General features: G+C 32.1%; 2 protein-coding genes across 6 annotated transcripts in view; one reads left to right on the plus strand and one right to left on the minus strand.

Annotated features, from left to right (window-relative positions):
- LOC117170480 (acetyl-CoA acetyltransferase, cytosolic) overlaps positions 1-15,942 on the minus strand; it is a 36,332-nt gene that overhangs the window by 8,764 nt on the left and 11,626 nt on the right. Inside the window, exon 1 of one of the 3 annotated variants that reach the window (XM_033357197.1) lies at positions 6,188-6,368. The exons of the other annotated variants lie outside the window; for them this stretch is intronic. The gene's annotated coding sequence lies outside the window, so the exon portion shown is untranslated. Of the gene's footprint in view, positions 1-6,187; positions 6,369-15,942 lie in introns of those variants that run through there. 3 annotated transcript variants of the gene reach the window in all.
- LOC117170478 (MAP7 domain-containing protein 2) overlaps positions 6,246-15,942 on the plus strand; it is a 319,741-nt gene continuing 310,044 nt past the window's right edge. For 2 of the 3 annotated variants that reach the window (XM_033357188.1, XM_033357193.1), the window contains exon 1: positions 6,246-6,321. In XM_033357188.1, the coding sequence (XP_033213079.1) occupies positions 6,276-6,321 (46 nt within the window). In that variant the 5' untranslated portion in view covers positions 6,246-6,275. The remainder of the gene's footprint in view (positions 6,322-15,942) is intronic. The other variant, XM_033357183.1, reaches the window with a different exon arrangement.

Genomic DNA, 15,942 nt, shown 5'->3' on the forward strand with positions numbered 1-15,942 from the left:
GAAAAAGATAAGAGTAAAATTAACGCAATTGATATGAGATTCATGCGCATAATAAGCGGGAAAACCCTAATGGACAAAGTAAGTAACGAGATAATTCTAAAAAAATGTGGTCAGAAGAGACGCTAGTAGACACATGGCAAAGAAATCGGTTAAGATGGTTCGGACATGTTGAGAGAATGCCAAATGAACGACTAACGAAACAAGTGTATCAAGGTAAAGTAAATGGCAGCGTGCCCAGAGGTAGAACGCGGAAAGAATGGTTAGAATGTGTGAATGAGACCCTACTTAGAAGAGACATAAGAAGTTACAGAAACACGAGAGCCTGCATGAAAAAATGTATGGACATAAAAGAAGCTAGAGAAGTATGCCAGGACAGGGAAGTATGCGGAAAATAGTTAATAAAAAGAGTGTCAGTAGAGTGAATGACGCCTGAAACAAAGACCTTGGCTATTAATGGACCCAAGTGGGGAACCTTACATAATGACTTCGTGAGGTTCTTCGCTTGGGGTGATTGCTAGAGAGATTGATCAGCAACCTGGGTCGGAGCCGTGTTGCGGAACGAACGTGTTATTTACTTAAATAGCACGAGAATTCTGGATCAATCTGAAAAATCTCTATCCCTTCCACACACTACTCCTTTCCCCTGCCGAGTGAGTCACGCCTACCCCGAAAGGGAAATGGCTTAATGGTGTAATAATAATAATAAAGCATATTCAATATCTTTTAGCAATCGTGGTAATCATAATCAAAATAAATTCCTAATCATTAGAAGTGGCAAGGATTTCAAATTTAATGATTGAGCTTCGCAGATTATGCTACATAAATGATTCATGAAAAAAGGCCTCTTGGAATTCATGTCTTTTTATCGTAAAATAATAAAATAAAAAAATTTTCATTGATTAACTTCAATCGAATTAACTTATTTTTAGGTGCAGAAAGGAAGTTTTTTGGTATTTTCACTATGATGTTTGCTGTATGTTCACCGTTTTTATTTTTTTTATTTTCCAAGTTAAATATGGCATTAAAGTACCCAAAAATATTTTCATATTAATTTTGATTAAAATCGGTTAAAAGTAAAAAAAGGGATCAACTGATGGGTTACAAACTACCCCTAAAATGAACCCTAATTATTATTTTTGAAAATTAATTATGCACAAATCACCTTTTTACTTGGTAAGATCGTATGATATAATTTAAGAGAAAAAAGTTTTTTCAAATCTTAAAAATTATTTGCAACAACAGTCGGATGGAAGAGGATCCCTTTGAGTAGTATGATCCCTATGCAATCTTTGAACATATAATAAATACTGCAATCTAGTGTGCCCCAAAAATCCAAGTAACTAACCCATAGTAATAACTTCTTTCATCTTAAGCCTTTAAATATTTATTATCTATATTATATATCTATATCTATATTATATATTTTCAAAAATTCCAAATTATTTCGAAGTGTGTATGTAAGATTGTAAGCACCAGGATGGATCGAAAAAAATGGAAATCAAAAACAGTTTAGTACCGGAAAGTTCCATTTCGGGTCCCTTATATCCTGTGTACAATTTAAAATATATCGATTATTATTCTGAGATTCCCACCAGTGGCGCCAATTCTATTTGAAACAGGTCGGGCGGATCTACTCCGGACAGGCAACCCCCCCCCCCCCCCCCCCCCCCCCCCCCCCTCCCTCTATTTAAGAAAAAAGAATATGATGAGCGAAAAAAACAAGAGCCATTTTGAAAATGATAACAGTGATCATAAATTTCTACGTGAAAACACATTTATTTCCTCAGGCACTTGTGTAACAAATATATTCTTGAAATACGTGAATAGCACGGCAAAATTTCAAACGTTAAATTAAAAGACTTTCTTCTAGCTTAATTTAAAAATAAATAATAGATAATAATTTTTCTATACAATAAGGAATCATCAATTTGAATGGAAAAAGGTATAAGAGATTAAATTACATTGCAAATAATTTAAAATTAAAACTCTAATATACTATTTCGCATAAATGTCAAACACTCAAATTGTTAGGAGTTAAATCATTTATTTTTATCTGTTATTCAAAAATTACTTAAAGTTCTACTCAGCGGCACTAACCCCGAGGAGTATAAACTTCTACTGAGTTGTAAAGATTTCTTACAGTGGTGGAAGGATGGGTCGAGAATATCTTAAATATTACTCAATTAAATCATTGTCTTTTTAGAATTTTTTGAAAAGCTTACAATGTTTTTAAAACATTAAGAAACAGCGTTTATTCATCAATTTGTTTTTCTTATTATAATATTGTAAAAAATGAGCACGTGGTTGGCCTGATGATAACTTAGACAAATTTGTATTGGATTTATAAAAAATGTTTAGGCAACATTTTTTAATAAATCTTTTTCTACGATATATTTGTTGTAATCGAAAAAAAATATCCAGGGTACGTTCTTGCATTGCTTATAATTGCCAATTTAAAAAAAAATGATCGGTTATTTAACTTTGATCTACTTTTTCTCCAAATGGAATTTTTTTACCAGTTTTATGTATGCTGGCATACAGCAAAGGGATATATTAGAAGCATTTTTTTATACTTTTAAAATTTTAAAGATACTGATGAAATGGTGCTCTCATATGTAATATTCGCGAACCTGTTGATAAATATGAATTTAATCGTGCGAATTATGGATTTGTGCACGTTCTGTTTTATTTCACTTTCTTCACTTAATTATTTTCCCGTATTTTTCAGGCATTTTTAGTTAATTTATTTACATAATATATGTCCCAATTTTGGGACCCCCGGGGTGTTGGCGCCCCTGATTCCCACGGGGCAAAACAAAATTTCATTCGCAATTCTCAGAGTCTTGCAAAAATCGCTAATATTAATTTTGGTAGTAATGTACATAATATGCCCATTTTTCAATATCGTTGTAAAATTTCAATATTCTCAATTTTCTATAACAAAATCTATATTTTTATAAACCTCAAAAAAATGAAATAATTTTTGAAAGCATTGATCACTACCTTGCAATTTTTTCCAGCATATAGATATTTTCCCAAGTGCGAATTGCCGGAGCTGAATACACGGCCCAGCGTTGGTCCAATTTTGGCAGCCAAAGGTCGGCTAAAAATATTGGGCCAATATCGGCATTTTAATCGGTCCAGTGTTGAACCAGTGCTGGAAGCCTATATTGGCTATTTATATTTGCGGATCCTCCACCGATGCGTGGCCCAGTATCGGCACTTTATTGCCCCAAGTCTCACTTTTAGTACGGGGAACCATGTTTCACGAGGATCCGCCAAAGTCTGGCCCAGTGATGACACATTACTGGGCCAAGTGTCACTTTTACCACAACAAACCATGTTTTATTTGAATCGGTCCAATGTTGAGCCAGTGCTGGCAGTCTATATTGGCTATTTATATTTGCCGATCCTCCACCGATGCTTGGCCTAGTATCAGCACTTTTTTGCGCCAAGTTTCACTTTTAGAACCTAAAAAAAACCCAAGTACGAATTCCCGAAGTTGAATACACGTCCCAGTGTTGGTCCAATTATGGCAGCCAAAATTCGGCTAACGATATTGGGCCAATATCGGAATTTCAATCGGCCCAATGTTGCGCCAGTTCTGGCAGCCTATATTAGCTATTTATATTTCCTGATCCTCCACCGATGCTTGGCCCAGCATCGGCACTTTATTGCGCCAAGTCTCACTTTTAGCACCTAAAAACCAATCTTACACGAAAGATAAAAATTTTGTTCATGAGAAATCGTCAAAGTTCATGATGAAATTTTTAAGTTCTGTCATTAAAAATTTCGAATGTTTATGAAAAATTACATTTCCTGTCATTTCAAAAACTTGTAAAGTAGCCTACAGCGGAGAAAACGAAATATTACGCGAAGAAAAATTGTAATCTTATTAAAATATTTATTAAAAATTTTTTGTATTGATATTCCTGTTAACAGTTCGTGTATTTTACATTTACATTAACTTTTCTGAACTGTACCTTATGAGGATGACTTTTTCACAGTGTTTCAACTTGTCGGTTAAGCGAAGTGGTTAGCACTCTCGACTGCTAGGCGGTAGATTTAAGTATATAGACATAGGTTCGATACCCCGTAGCGTTAGAATTTTGATTTGCAATACAATGTTCAAAATGTAATATATGTATATTCAATCTAAACAGGACCATTAATATTCATATTCAAAGTACTCGCAGTACATAAACATTTATTTTTTAAATACCTTTTTTGTCATATATTTAGACTATAGCAGTAGTCGCTAAAATTAACCAAAATGTTTAAATGAAGTTTCAATTCTTGAAATTATAAATAATATCCGAACGATATGCAGTCGTATAATGTTAAATGGATAAAGCAGATGCGTCCTAAGAAAAATTCAAGGATTTTTGATCAGTTTTTGAATTAACTCCGGCATCCAGGTAGGTCCGATATTGGTACCCAGTGTTGGGCCCACAATGGCAGCCCAACCTTGGCTGCCAAGTGCAGGCCATAGTTATCATTCCGTTATTGGCGCGATGATGGCAGCCGAGCTTCGGCAATATTTTTGCCGGCTATGGGCCAATGCTGGGCCGTATGTGACTTCGCACTTGGGTTGTGACACTTGAACATTTACCTAACAAAATTAGAAGATTTTAGCAATTAAAATAGCCATCCGTGAATTAAATAAAGAATACAAAAGTAGTAAAGCACCATTTTTAAAAATCTTTTAAGACTAGAGTATTTTCAATCTTTCCTGGGTAAAGAAATTTAATATATATAAACTGAAAGATACTCAAATAATTTTCAAACGGTTTGCAATGCATCCTAATTTTTTGGGCACGTATAGAAACTTTTATCGCATTTAAAAATTGTAAAAATGAGTTGTTGGCCTTGAAAAAATATGAAAATCTTCAGAGAATTTTGAATATTAGGTGCATTATCTAGTTTATCAAACAAATTAATATTAGCGATTTTTGTAAAACTTTGTGAATTACGAATTTTCTAAGCTTATTTTATCCCTACAGAACTGCGCAGAACCTCAGGAGACTGATCGATCTATTTAAATTTTTACAGCTTATAAAGTACGCAAAATAAAAATGTTCAGCTTAGAATGTTTTTGATTTCCATTTTTTTTTCTAGACGCTATAATAGATGCACAACGAAAATATTTATTCTAAGCAAGTGTGCTCCAAAGAAGGTATGATTCAGAATTTTGCAAAAGTCGCCCTCTAAAACTCTTCATTTTGATATTAAAAATACTGCTAAAAATTTTAATTTATTTTTGCAGATTGCGATGGGCCGCTTTAGGTCTAAAATTGAATTTTCTTCCTTTTCAATTTTCAAAAAACACATATGTAAAGCTAAGAAATTCTTTTACCCCTAAAAAGTATTGTATAATTATTCAAGAATAAGTCCCAAACTTTATGAAACAACAGACTTTGTAATTGTAGTACAATTGTGTCTCACAAATGGGACTTAAATATCTTGTTCTAAAATAATATATAATATTAAAATATTAATTTTGGATGACAGAAAAAAATCTTCAATTTCAAAATATAAATTTTGGCTTTAAAATGTATTTTTACATATCATTTTATATGAAGTCTTATTTTCAAGAATTAGAAATTCAATGACATCCATAAGCAAATCTTATGCGATAAATCATATCTTGTTCAAGCAAATGATAGGAAAAAATTCATTTCAAAGTACTATAGGAATTTTTACAGTATAAAAAATGTGTATTTAAAAATTCAAGATTTTTTTCTGTAACCAGATATACACATTTTTTATGTATTTCTTATAGAGAATATTATAACAAATTATCAAAGATATCTTTGACATGATAGTCTTAAATTTGTATTGAACAAAAATTAAGAACTAAACAAATTCATTTTTAGACCTTAAACGGTCTAGTGGAATCTTTGACAAATAAAAAAAATAAAAGAACGTTTTTGACAGTATTTTTTCACCAGACGGAATAAATGTAGGGGGTAGCTTTTGCAAAATTAAAAAACTCTATTTCTGCACCCTAGTCTACGTTCACCGAATTTTTGTGTTCCTAGACACGGCCTAATTATTCATCTTTTTTTTTAAATTCTTTCGTTAACTCCTGATCGCCATGAAACAAAAAATTATATTCAGAGAAAGAAATTCACCTGCTTAAATATTCCACCCTTCCCTCATTTTAACCCACCCCTCGAATACACACCTGGCATGACGTATCCTCATTTCCCGTATTATTCCACAGGTGGCGCTACGATCGACCGCGAACAGTGTGAACAGTGACTGGTGCTAAGATGGCTGACAACAAGGAGGAGATTTCGGAGCTCGTCGAAAATCGAGGTATTTATACAACACTCGTGACTTGCCCGTCTTGTTGGTCCCTTCCGAAGGGTTCCCCATTCGCGAATCACCCCCTAGGTCCCTCTGGAACCCCATGTGCTTCGTAATTCCTTCAAAATGAACGCCATCTGTACGTGGTGTACTTCATGGTGAACAATGCGAATCTTTTTTTTTTGCCGATTGGCCAGCAAATTTTACCTCCTACATTCGATCCTTAATTTTCCGAGACGTCCTTCATGTTCGATTCGCAAGTGGCTCGCATGACAATCACCCACCTGTCAAACGAGGTTCAACTTTTTATTATTTTTTTTTTTGACAAGTGCCTCAACGTCTCTACTTGACAGCCTACGTGTACTGGACTTTTCATGCTTTTCATCGCACACCCTTCCTGCAGCACGACACGGTCGGCCAGACAGACACATTAGCAACTGTCGTGTGTGTTACTCTATGTTCGTTACTTATTAAGGTCATAACCGTCGCATAACGGCCTTGTGATTGACACCAACGTTCTTACAATCTTGTAAAAATGGCATGATTTGTCCCGGTATCTCGTAACCGTGGGATCGCCGATTTCTTGTAGATTCTCGAGCTGCTCTAAAACGTCTTGGCACCTTTTCTGGACAGGAGAGAAAAGTATATATGTGTTCGTTTTTAGTGGCAAAGGCAACGTTGTAATGCACTGTGATTACCAATTTGCCTTTATCGCCCGTGAAACAGACCCACGGATCGATTCCCACATGCCCGGTTGAACTGGCTTTGTTATTAGTTTATTAGGTGTGTGTACTAGTGCAATGGAATTTCGACCGCCGAGAAGTTAATCTAATCCCTTATATCGATGCAGAGGTTTGAAACTTGCATTATTCAAGAGGACAGGACTAAAGTTTAATTTTGAGGTTATGTGCACTTCTCGTTATCTGGATTCTGGTTGATGTAATTAAACGATATCCGTTCTACATCATCTCCATGGGAATTTTCACGGATTCCTATACTTAAGTGTGTTTGTGGACCATTTTAAGTGTAAGCTGACGTTTAATAACAAGATTTTTACGTCAGTGAAAAATTCAGGATGGGCGACAGAGATTCGTCATTCTGTAGAAATCAATAATGAGAAAAGACTGAGGATATTACAGAATTTCTTTGAAAATTCCTAAAGTATTTTCTTAGTGTGTATTTGAAGACTCGGGCTTGTGAGAATTAGCCAATTTGTGATTATCACCAACGAGATTTCTTTCGACCATTGTCATATTTGTGAGTACGTGTACGAACTGATTTTAACGTATTCAAGGTGTCCACGCTACCGGCCAATCGAGATGTTACCTTCAATTTGTTCTTTGGTCGGGATTTCCAGCAAAATTATTAATTTTTTTTCAAATAATTGAATAAAAAGAATGGTTCAGAATTGTTTCAATAGAGTTTGAATTAAAAAATACAGTTCCTAGTTTGGAAGTTTAGTTATTTCGTTTACGTATTTAAAAAAATGTCAGTGTCTATCTAGTTCAATTTACTTTTAATTACTTGCAAAATGCAATTGTGTTATTAAATAATTTTATTTTCATTATGCTTAAAAACAATATGGTTAAAAACAAATCTAAAACTATTATAATTATACTGGAACTATTATATTTTTAATCACAAATCTTGGTTAAAAATTCAAATGTTTCTGATTGAAAAGTCTACTATTATATTTTGAATTCAGAATTTTGGTTAAAAATTCTACGATTTGGTAAAAATCTTATTATTTTGTTGAAAATTAAACTGATTGGTTAAAAAGTCATCTTTTTGGTTGAAAATTGAACTGTTATATTGAGCATTCATCCTTTTGGAGATAAAATCATTGAAACTTCTTCTTTTTGCAAAAAAATAAATATTATTTTGTTGACAAATCATCCTTTATGGTTGAAAGTTCATTATTTTGAATTGAAAACCTTACTGTAGTATTTTTTTCCAGAGCTTATCTCTTGGTTGCAAATTCTACTATTTTGTTGGAAATTCCATTACTCTACTAAAAAGTCATATTTTTGTTAGAAAATCCAATTATTTTGTTGAAAATTTATCGTCTTCGATAGAAAATGTTCTTTTGGATTTAAAATATTTTTAGACCATATTTCATATCTTTTGTTTGCAAATTCTACTATTTGATGAAAAATTGAATTGTTTTGTTGAAAGTTAAAAGTTTTTATTAAAAAGTCATATTTTTGGGTCTAAAATTTGGAAGAATTTATCCGCCTATTTTATTGAAAAATCGCCCAATTTTCTCTGTTTTTGAGAGAATTTAGGGCTTTGAAGTCTGAAATCAATTGTTACAATTTACATTATATATATTTTAGTTCCTTTTTTTATAAATACTATAGAACTTTTTCTAGGAAAAATAAACACAATTCATAAAAAATTACTAACCGGGGCAGTAATTTACTTAACGGGGATCTTGAGAATTTCCGAAATTTGAGCCCATTGAAAATAAAGTAGAAGACGTGATATTTCACAGACCACCACTACGTTGAAAAATACGTCGGAGTTCGGTAATTTCAAGGTCTCTGCGCCGTTTCCAACACGCACAAAATATTCCGATTTATAGAGGGTCTTCTATATTTATCCTGCTTTGTATGTCAGAAGTAAGGAAGGAAAGAAAAACAGAGATAACTTACATAGAATGTATATTTTTATCCTAATTATAATTTCACGCATTACACATGAAATATTATATTTCAAGAGCTGAAATAAAAAATATGGGGTTATAGAAGAATCTGTCAGGAATCGAACACGCGTCTGCGGGACAGCAGGAACATAATTTCCTACTCTTATTGTTAACTTATTTATGAGAATGGGAATTTCATCGTTCATATTAATTAGATGCTAGAAAAATTAGTAAACTTAATTGAAAAATTCATTAATTAGTCGGCACTCCAATTTTTATTTTCGAACGACTGGCATAGTTTACGTACTTAAGTAAAATATATCGAATGTGACTAAAAACATAATAAAAGTCTGCCGTTTAATACATATCAATGTAGTAAAATCAACTTTATACAGCAGCAGTATTAAAATCTAGAATTTTACACATTGGGCTGCTGAACGAGGTGACGAGAAACCCAGGGAAAGGACAATAAATTAAATTTTTAACCTCGAATTTAACGTATTTTTGGAATAAAAATCTATCTAATTGCTTCAAATATCTCAAAAATTATGAAATCGTTCAGTTTACCATCAATCCGTAATTCTAAATCCTTTTACCTCCGAAATTTTGTATTTAAATATTTATTTTTTAGTGTACAATTTCAATATTTGGGATAAAAAAACTTTTCAAGTTGATCAACTATAAATGAACAATTTATTGATTTTAAAGTTAAAAATTAATAGACTGATAATAATTAAACTTTTTTATTTAATTGTAAATCCTATTCAAACATTGTTCCAGTTTAAAAATTTACATTTTTAACCCGTTCAATTCAAACTTTTTTAATTAAGAACCATTTTTCAATATTTATCAGTTTTGACTGCTCATTTAAAATCAGAAATTATAAATCAATGATTAAAAACTAAATAATTTAAAAATAAATTATGAAATAAAAACGACAAAATAAGAATAATTTCACTAGTAATTTAAAAAGTGTTAACTTAACACTTTTTATAGTATTGAAATTATTATTAATTTATAGTATGAATGACACAGTGAAACATGAATTAATTGTTAATATATGCAATAAATAGTTAATATAGTTGACAAGTTTTTTGTTGCCAAATGCCGGAACACTGGCACACACGGGCTGTGTATTTCAAATAATTTTAGATTTCCAGAACTCTCAGAAACTGATCGGAAAAGTTATTCATCGTTCACCGAATTTTTCTCATGCCCGCCACTTCAGAACGAATTTGACGATTTCTTAAGAACGAATTTTGTCACGTATTTCGTTACACATCAGGAATGTTTTTTAAATTTCTAAAATAAGGAAGCAGATAAATATTTTCCGAATTCCTTAGAGGTGACTTGTTTTTTCCGCCATCAATAGTTTATCTTCTCATCAAGGAATGATGAAGAATACTTGTTTTGAAGCATTGTTAGCGTTTTTAACGATTATTTACGACTTCTTCGAGGTTAGAATCGCCGTCAGCTGGCAGTCTCGACGACGTTTCTTGATTCCAGAGAGAGTCCCAGCCCTCTTGTCGCGAGTGCATTCTCAAGAGGAGTGATATATGTATAGCTAACAATGTGCCAGCTGGTCTGATTTGCCAGGCATGGCAGGAGGAAGTCGATTAATAAAGAATTTATGGACATGGCGATGGCGTTTGTCATCTTTCACCGTTTTTATATCCGGTCGATTGCTCCATGATCTATGAGGTAAATTTCTGCATCAATTCCTCACGACCTGTTGCATCGCCCTGTTTCACCAGTCTTGGACTTTCAACTAGTCAAGCAGCCTCAAATATGTACAAATGTTTCAATAGAACTGGTGTTCTGTTTATTTACCAATCAGATAACGCAAATTTTTAAGTGCAAGGGAATGCGGTTGATCGTCTAGTTAGATGGAAGCAATGTACACGAGGACATTACTTGGCAAGTCTATTTGTCAAGAATTTGTTATATAAACTTACTTCAAAAATTGGAGTTTGAAGAAAAATTTGAAAAAAAATGACCATGAAACTGTTTGCAATAGCCGAATTTGAAAGCAATCAAACTTTAATGCAGATTTTCTCTACATATCTTTAGCTTTTTTCATAAATTAGAAAAAAAGATCAAAGTGCATCGTACTTTGTTTAATGTTGATGTTTTTTAAACTCTAATACCCTAATTTACCACATAGTTATAATTTCGGTTTCCATAGTTTTGTTTTTTAAGATTGATATGTGGACTGAATTCGTGGGAATGTACACGTAAACAGTCAGAGGCGCCTGAACCCTTTCCAATTGGAATGCATGCTATTGCGCAATATACTTGAATGAATATTCGCGCACTGCAGCCCTTCCAAGGCGACTATCGCCATCCGGTCATGAAGCACATCGAAGCCTGATAAAGTGAAACCCTTCAATAGCCCTCCCTTCTATAGCCCTTCCGAGAATTGACGCTGCGCCGCAGGTAGGTGTAATAGGAGCTGCGCGGGGTCTGCGGTTGTCACTCAGACAAGCACTCAGGCGTGAACAAACAAAAGCGGAGCGGGCTATAATGAGTTAGTTCCCACCCATCGCCAGCCCCAAAATTAGAGTTATAGAAGAGTTTCACTGTATTTTGACAGAAGGGTTTCTGTATAATGACATTTTTTAAATTTATTTTGCAAGTTTCTTCCACATTTAGAAACTTTTTGAAAATTGTAACGCAACAGCTCAAAAACTATTTTGCTATTGGATCTATATACTGAAAATTTGAGGTAAAATCTTCGTCTAAAGTTGAGGAAGCATGTGCTTCAAGCGATGAAAAATATTCCCTCTTTTTTTCTATAACTCAATCACACTTTTCTAATTCGTTTGTTGGAAAAATTTTCTGTGTCCTCAATTGTTGAATATCGAATATTTAGATTGTAAAATTTAAAAATATTTATTATTTCAAAGACTATTTCATTGTCAATGTTTTCAAAGTATAATTTTCTAAGTAGACTGACTTTAAATGGATAATTAAAACAATGAACCTAAATTTGTAGCCACAGGACACAGTAATTATTTATTTAGTCTAATCATTTTTCATTTTTCTGGCTACTCGCAAAAACTGATTAAAGTGTAACATTAATATTTAAAATATTGATTAAATTCTATTTTGTTACATCGGAAACATTCCTGATAAAAAATTTAAAATAAATTGGATGCATATGCATTTAAGAGCAGTTGAATAAAATTAAACTGGGAAGACAAATATGACTTGTTTTTCCTTTTTTTATCACAAAAGTGGACAGGGATTAATGCTGCTTTTTAGTTCTTTGCATCTGATCATTTTGCTAAATCAGCTTTTGTTTCTCTTGTTATTGCAGTTTAAATTGGTGTCGTTTGTCTCAGGGCGATTGCTTATGTAGATTCGGTTTATTGATAAGTTTGGCCAGTCACTTGGAAGAGATTCGTTCCAATTTCGATTCATTTTGTTTTGCAGAAGTAGCTAATATTCATTGATTTTGTTTTAAAAAATTCCAAAGAAGTGTGATAAGCAGTGCATTTTTATGAGTGCTTCATCATTCTATACATGGAGCTTATCAGCAGTATTAAAGTCTAGCAGTGGACAAATTAAAAAATGTACTGCACTGAAAAAAATTAGCATTGAATCAAGAAAATATCAGTATGAATACTGATGACTTAATATTTCCATTACCGAAAAAAAAAAATTTTTTAAAGAAAATATACTTAGTTGAAGAAAATAAAGTTTCTTCAATCTAGTACATTTTCTTCAGGTAAGCAATATTTTCTCATATCAAGAAAATATTGTATCGTCCGTATTTGTAACTATATTTTCTTGATTCAATATTAATTCTTTCTCCATATAAATCTTTTTTTTAATACTGTTTTTATGATTAATATTTCAGAGGATTAAGTAATACTTGAGTTCTTTAATTATTATTCAGTACATTAATCAAGAGACTATATTAACGTTATCAGTTCTGACACGACGGACGCCTTGATTATCGGATTATAAGATGTGAAAATCTAGGTTGTAGTAATATTAATTACGCATACTAATTATTATTCAGCTTTTTAATTCCTTGAGATCTGGAGTGCACAGTCCCGTTAGCGTAACCCGGTCGTAGTAATCGCAATCTAAATCTTCTTAATGAGCTCATCACCTACAAGATGAAGCACCCAGAATATTTAAGTATATTTTGAGGACATAATTTTATTTTATTATTTTGATGAATGAAAAGACAGAAACAGCAGCCTGATTTTCGCGTACTTTTTGTTTAAAGTGATGACTAGTATTCGCAAAATAATTATGTATCTTCGTTACAACAGATCCAGGTTGCAAAGTTATTTCGTTATTTAACTTAGGGATCATCCATATATTACGTAAGACGTTTTTCTTTTTTTTATATCGTTGTGTCCTTCTCAACTTCACAGCAATTTTAGGCTCGTCTTTATTCAAACAAAAGAAAAACGTCTTACGTAATATATGGACGAACCCTTAACTTGATACTGTAATTTATACACCATAAGTTACTTGTGAACGAGGAACTGGTAGTGCGTAAATGTACCTGAAGTTCCGAACGTTCAAATGAATGAGATGAAAAAAAAAGAAATATTTTTTTTCTGTAATTAGCCTAGCGGAATTAGTTCAGCTAAGCATAAAAGTGAGTATTATACGAAAAAATCTTTCCAAAAAAAAATTTTTAAGGGTAAAACACCCTAAAATGTAATGCGGATAGGGGCCACACAGAAAGTGCCGAATGACCGCCTTTCTATACTTTTTTATCCAATAAAAGATAGTATTAATTTACCTTGGTATAGAACAAGTTTTTTTAGGGGGGTAAGAGCCGCCGGAAAGAATATTTAAAACCGCCCCTAGTGTATGAAAATCAGAAAATCGTCAAAATGAACGCCTTTATACAGTTTTTTTCGAGTTAAAAATACTTGTAATTTACCTTGTTATAGAACAAGTTTTTTCAGGGGGGTAAGAGCCGCCGGAAAGAATATTTAAAACCACCCCTTGTGTATAAAAATCAGAAAATCGTCAAAATGAACGTCTTTATACAGTTTTTTTCGAGTTAAAAATACTTTTAATTTACCTTGTTATAGAACAAGTTTTTTCAGGGGGGTAAGAGCCGCCGGAAAAAATATTTAAAAAATTTTTATTTTAGAGTATTTTAAAACATTCCAAGGAAATTTCAATTCATTTCAGTAATTTAAAGCGATTTCAAAGAATTTTAACGATTTTTTTCCATCTTTTACAGTTGAAAGTGGAATTAATTTGTTAACATTTGAGTTTTTTTTTTGTTTTTTTTTGTGCAAAAATTTCTTTTCTGTAAATTTAACTATTTTGTAGAAAATTCAAATTATTTTTGGTTAGAAATCAATTGGTATTAAACATTAATTTTTTGTATAGAAAATTAGTTTTGGTGGAATACAAATTTCATTGATTGAAATCACAAATTTGACTTTATCTGCTGAATTCTTATAAATTTCGTTGAATTATTTTAAATACAAAAAAAAATTAGTCACTTTTTCTGTTTAAATATGTAACTTTTTCACTTTTTGGAAAGTAAATTAGACTGTTTCTACCCTGCGTAGTCTTCGCTCATTTTCAAAAGCAATAGTTTTTAAAAAAACTTCATCGTTCAATCTAAGTTGCTTCTTGAAAGTCGTAGAAGATTATCAAAAGAACTTTTTGAATTTTCTAAAGAAATCAAAAATTCCAAATTTTACCGCACAAAAAATAACTATAAATTAAAAATTACAGTTTGTGGTCAAACTATTCAAGATATAACAAAAAATGAATCAACAAAAGTTGTGCACGCGAAAAAGATTTACAAATTAGTTATTAATCACTTTTTTATAGGACACGTAGATTCGGTTTTATTCGTAAAAAACATTTAAAATACAAAATTTAATTTGTGGACTATCGATACAAGCTACGGAAAAAGTCAATAGACAAAAGTTGTGCTTTCAAAAAAGAGCTAAACATTTGTCATCAATAGTTTGTGTATGGGACGCGCAGTTTTTGTTTGAATCGTAAAAATATAATTAAAAAATTAATCTGTTTACAAGACGACACCAGGCACGAAGAAAGTTACAAAGACAAAAAATGTTGATCCAAAAAGGATATTCAAACTTGTTATTCTTAATTTTTTGTTAGTACCAGTAAATAGGACCAGTAAATCCGGCGGCTCTAACCCCCCTGAAAAAACTTGTTCTATAACAAGGTAAATTAAAAGTATTTTTAACTCGAAAAAACTGTATAAAGGCGGTCATTTCAACGATTTTCTGATTTTTATACACTAGGGTTGGTTTTAAATATTCTTTCCAGCGGCTCTTATCTCCCTGAAAAAACTTTTTCAATAACAAGGTAAATTAACACTATCTTTTATTGGATAAAAAAGTGTATAAAGGTGGTCATTCGGAACATTCTGTGCTTAGCTGAACTAATTCCGCTGGGCTAATTTCAGAAAAAAAAAAATTTTTTTTTTTTTTCATTTCGTGCATTTGAACGTTCGGAACTTCAGGTACATAGTACGTAAACGGTAGCAGTTGTCAATCCGTGTCAACTAGATTATACAACGACCTCCGTGTGGGATCTCGTTCGATACCACTTTGACTTTTTCTTTTTTTTTCTTTGGAAAATTAAGAACAGAGACATCTTGTAGTTCTTAAATCATATAGTTTTTAAATAATGTTAAATTATTTTTTAATGACTCATGTTAGTAAATTTTTTGTTAAATTCGATATACTTAGGCCGTTGAATATCCATTCAAGGCGATATAAAAAAAATCCGATAAAAAATACGATTTGTTGAAGAAAAGAACATTTTTATGTGTTTAACGTGTTTCACATATTCAAAAACATTTTGTCTTTTAAAAATTATATGATTAATAATTAAATCGTGAAATAACTATAATTAAATAAAGACGCCTTCTGGGACACTTTAAATGACACAATAAACATCTGCGAACATGGGGAAAGAATAATTCTACTAGGAGACATGAACGGTTGGGTGGGCAT

Source organism: Belonocnema kinseyi, chromosome 4 (assembly GCF_010883055.1).
Source record: "Belonocnema kinseyi isolate 2016_QV_RU_SX_M_011 chromosome 4, B_treatae_v1, whole genome shotgun sequence".
Classification (NCBI taxonomy): domain Eukaryota; kingdom Metazoa; phylum Arthropoda; class Insecta; order Hymenoptera; family Cynipidae; genus Belonocnema; species Belonocnema kinseyi.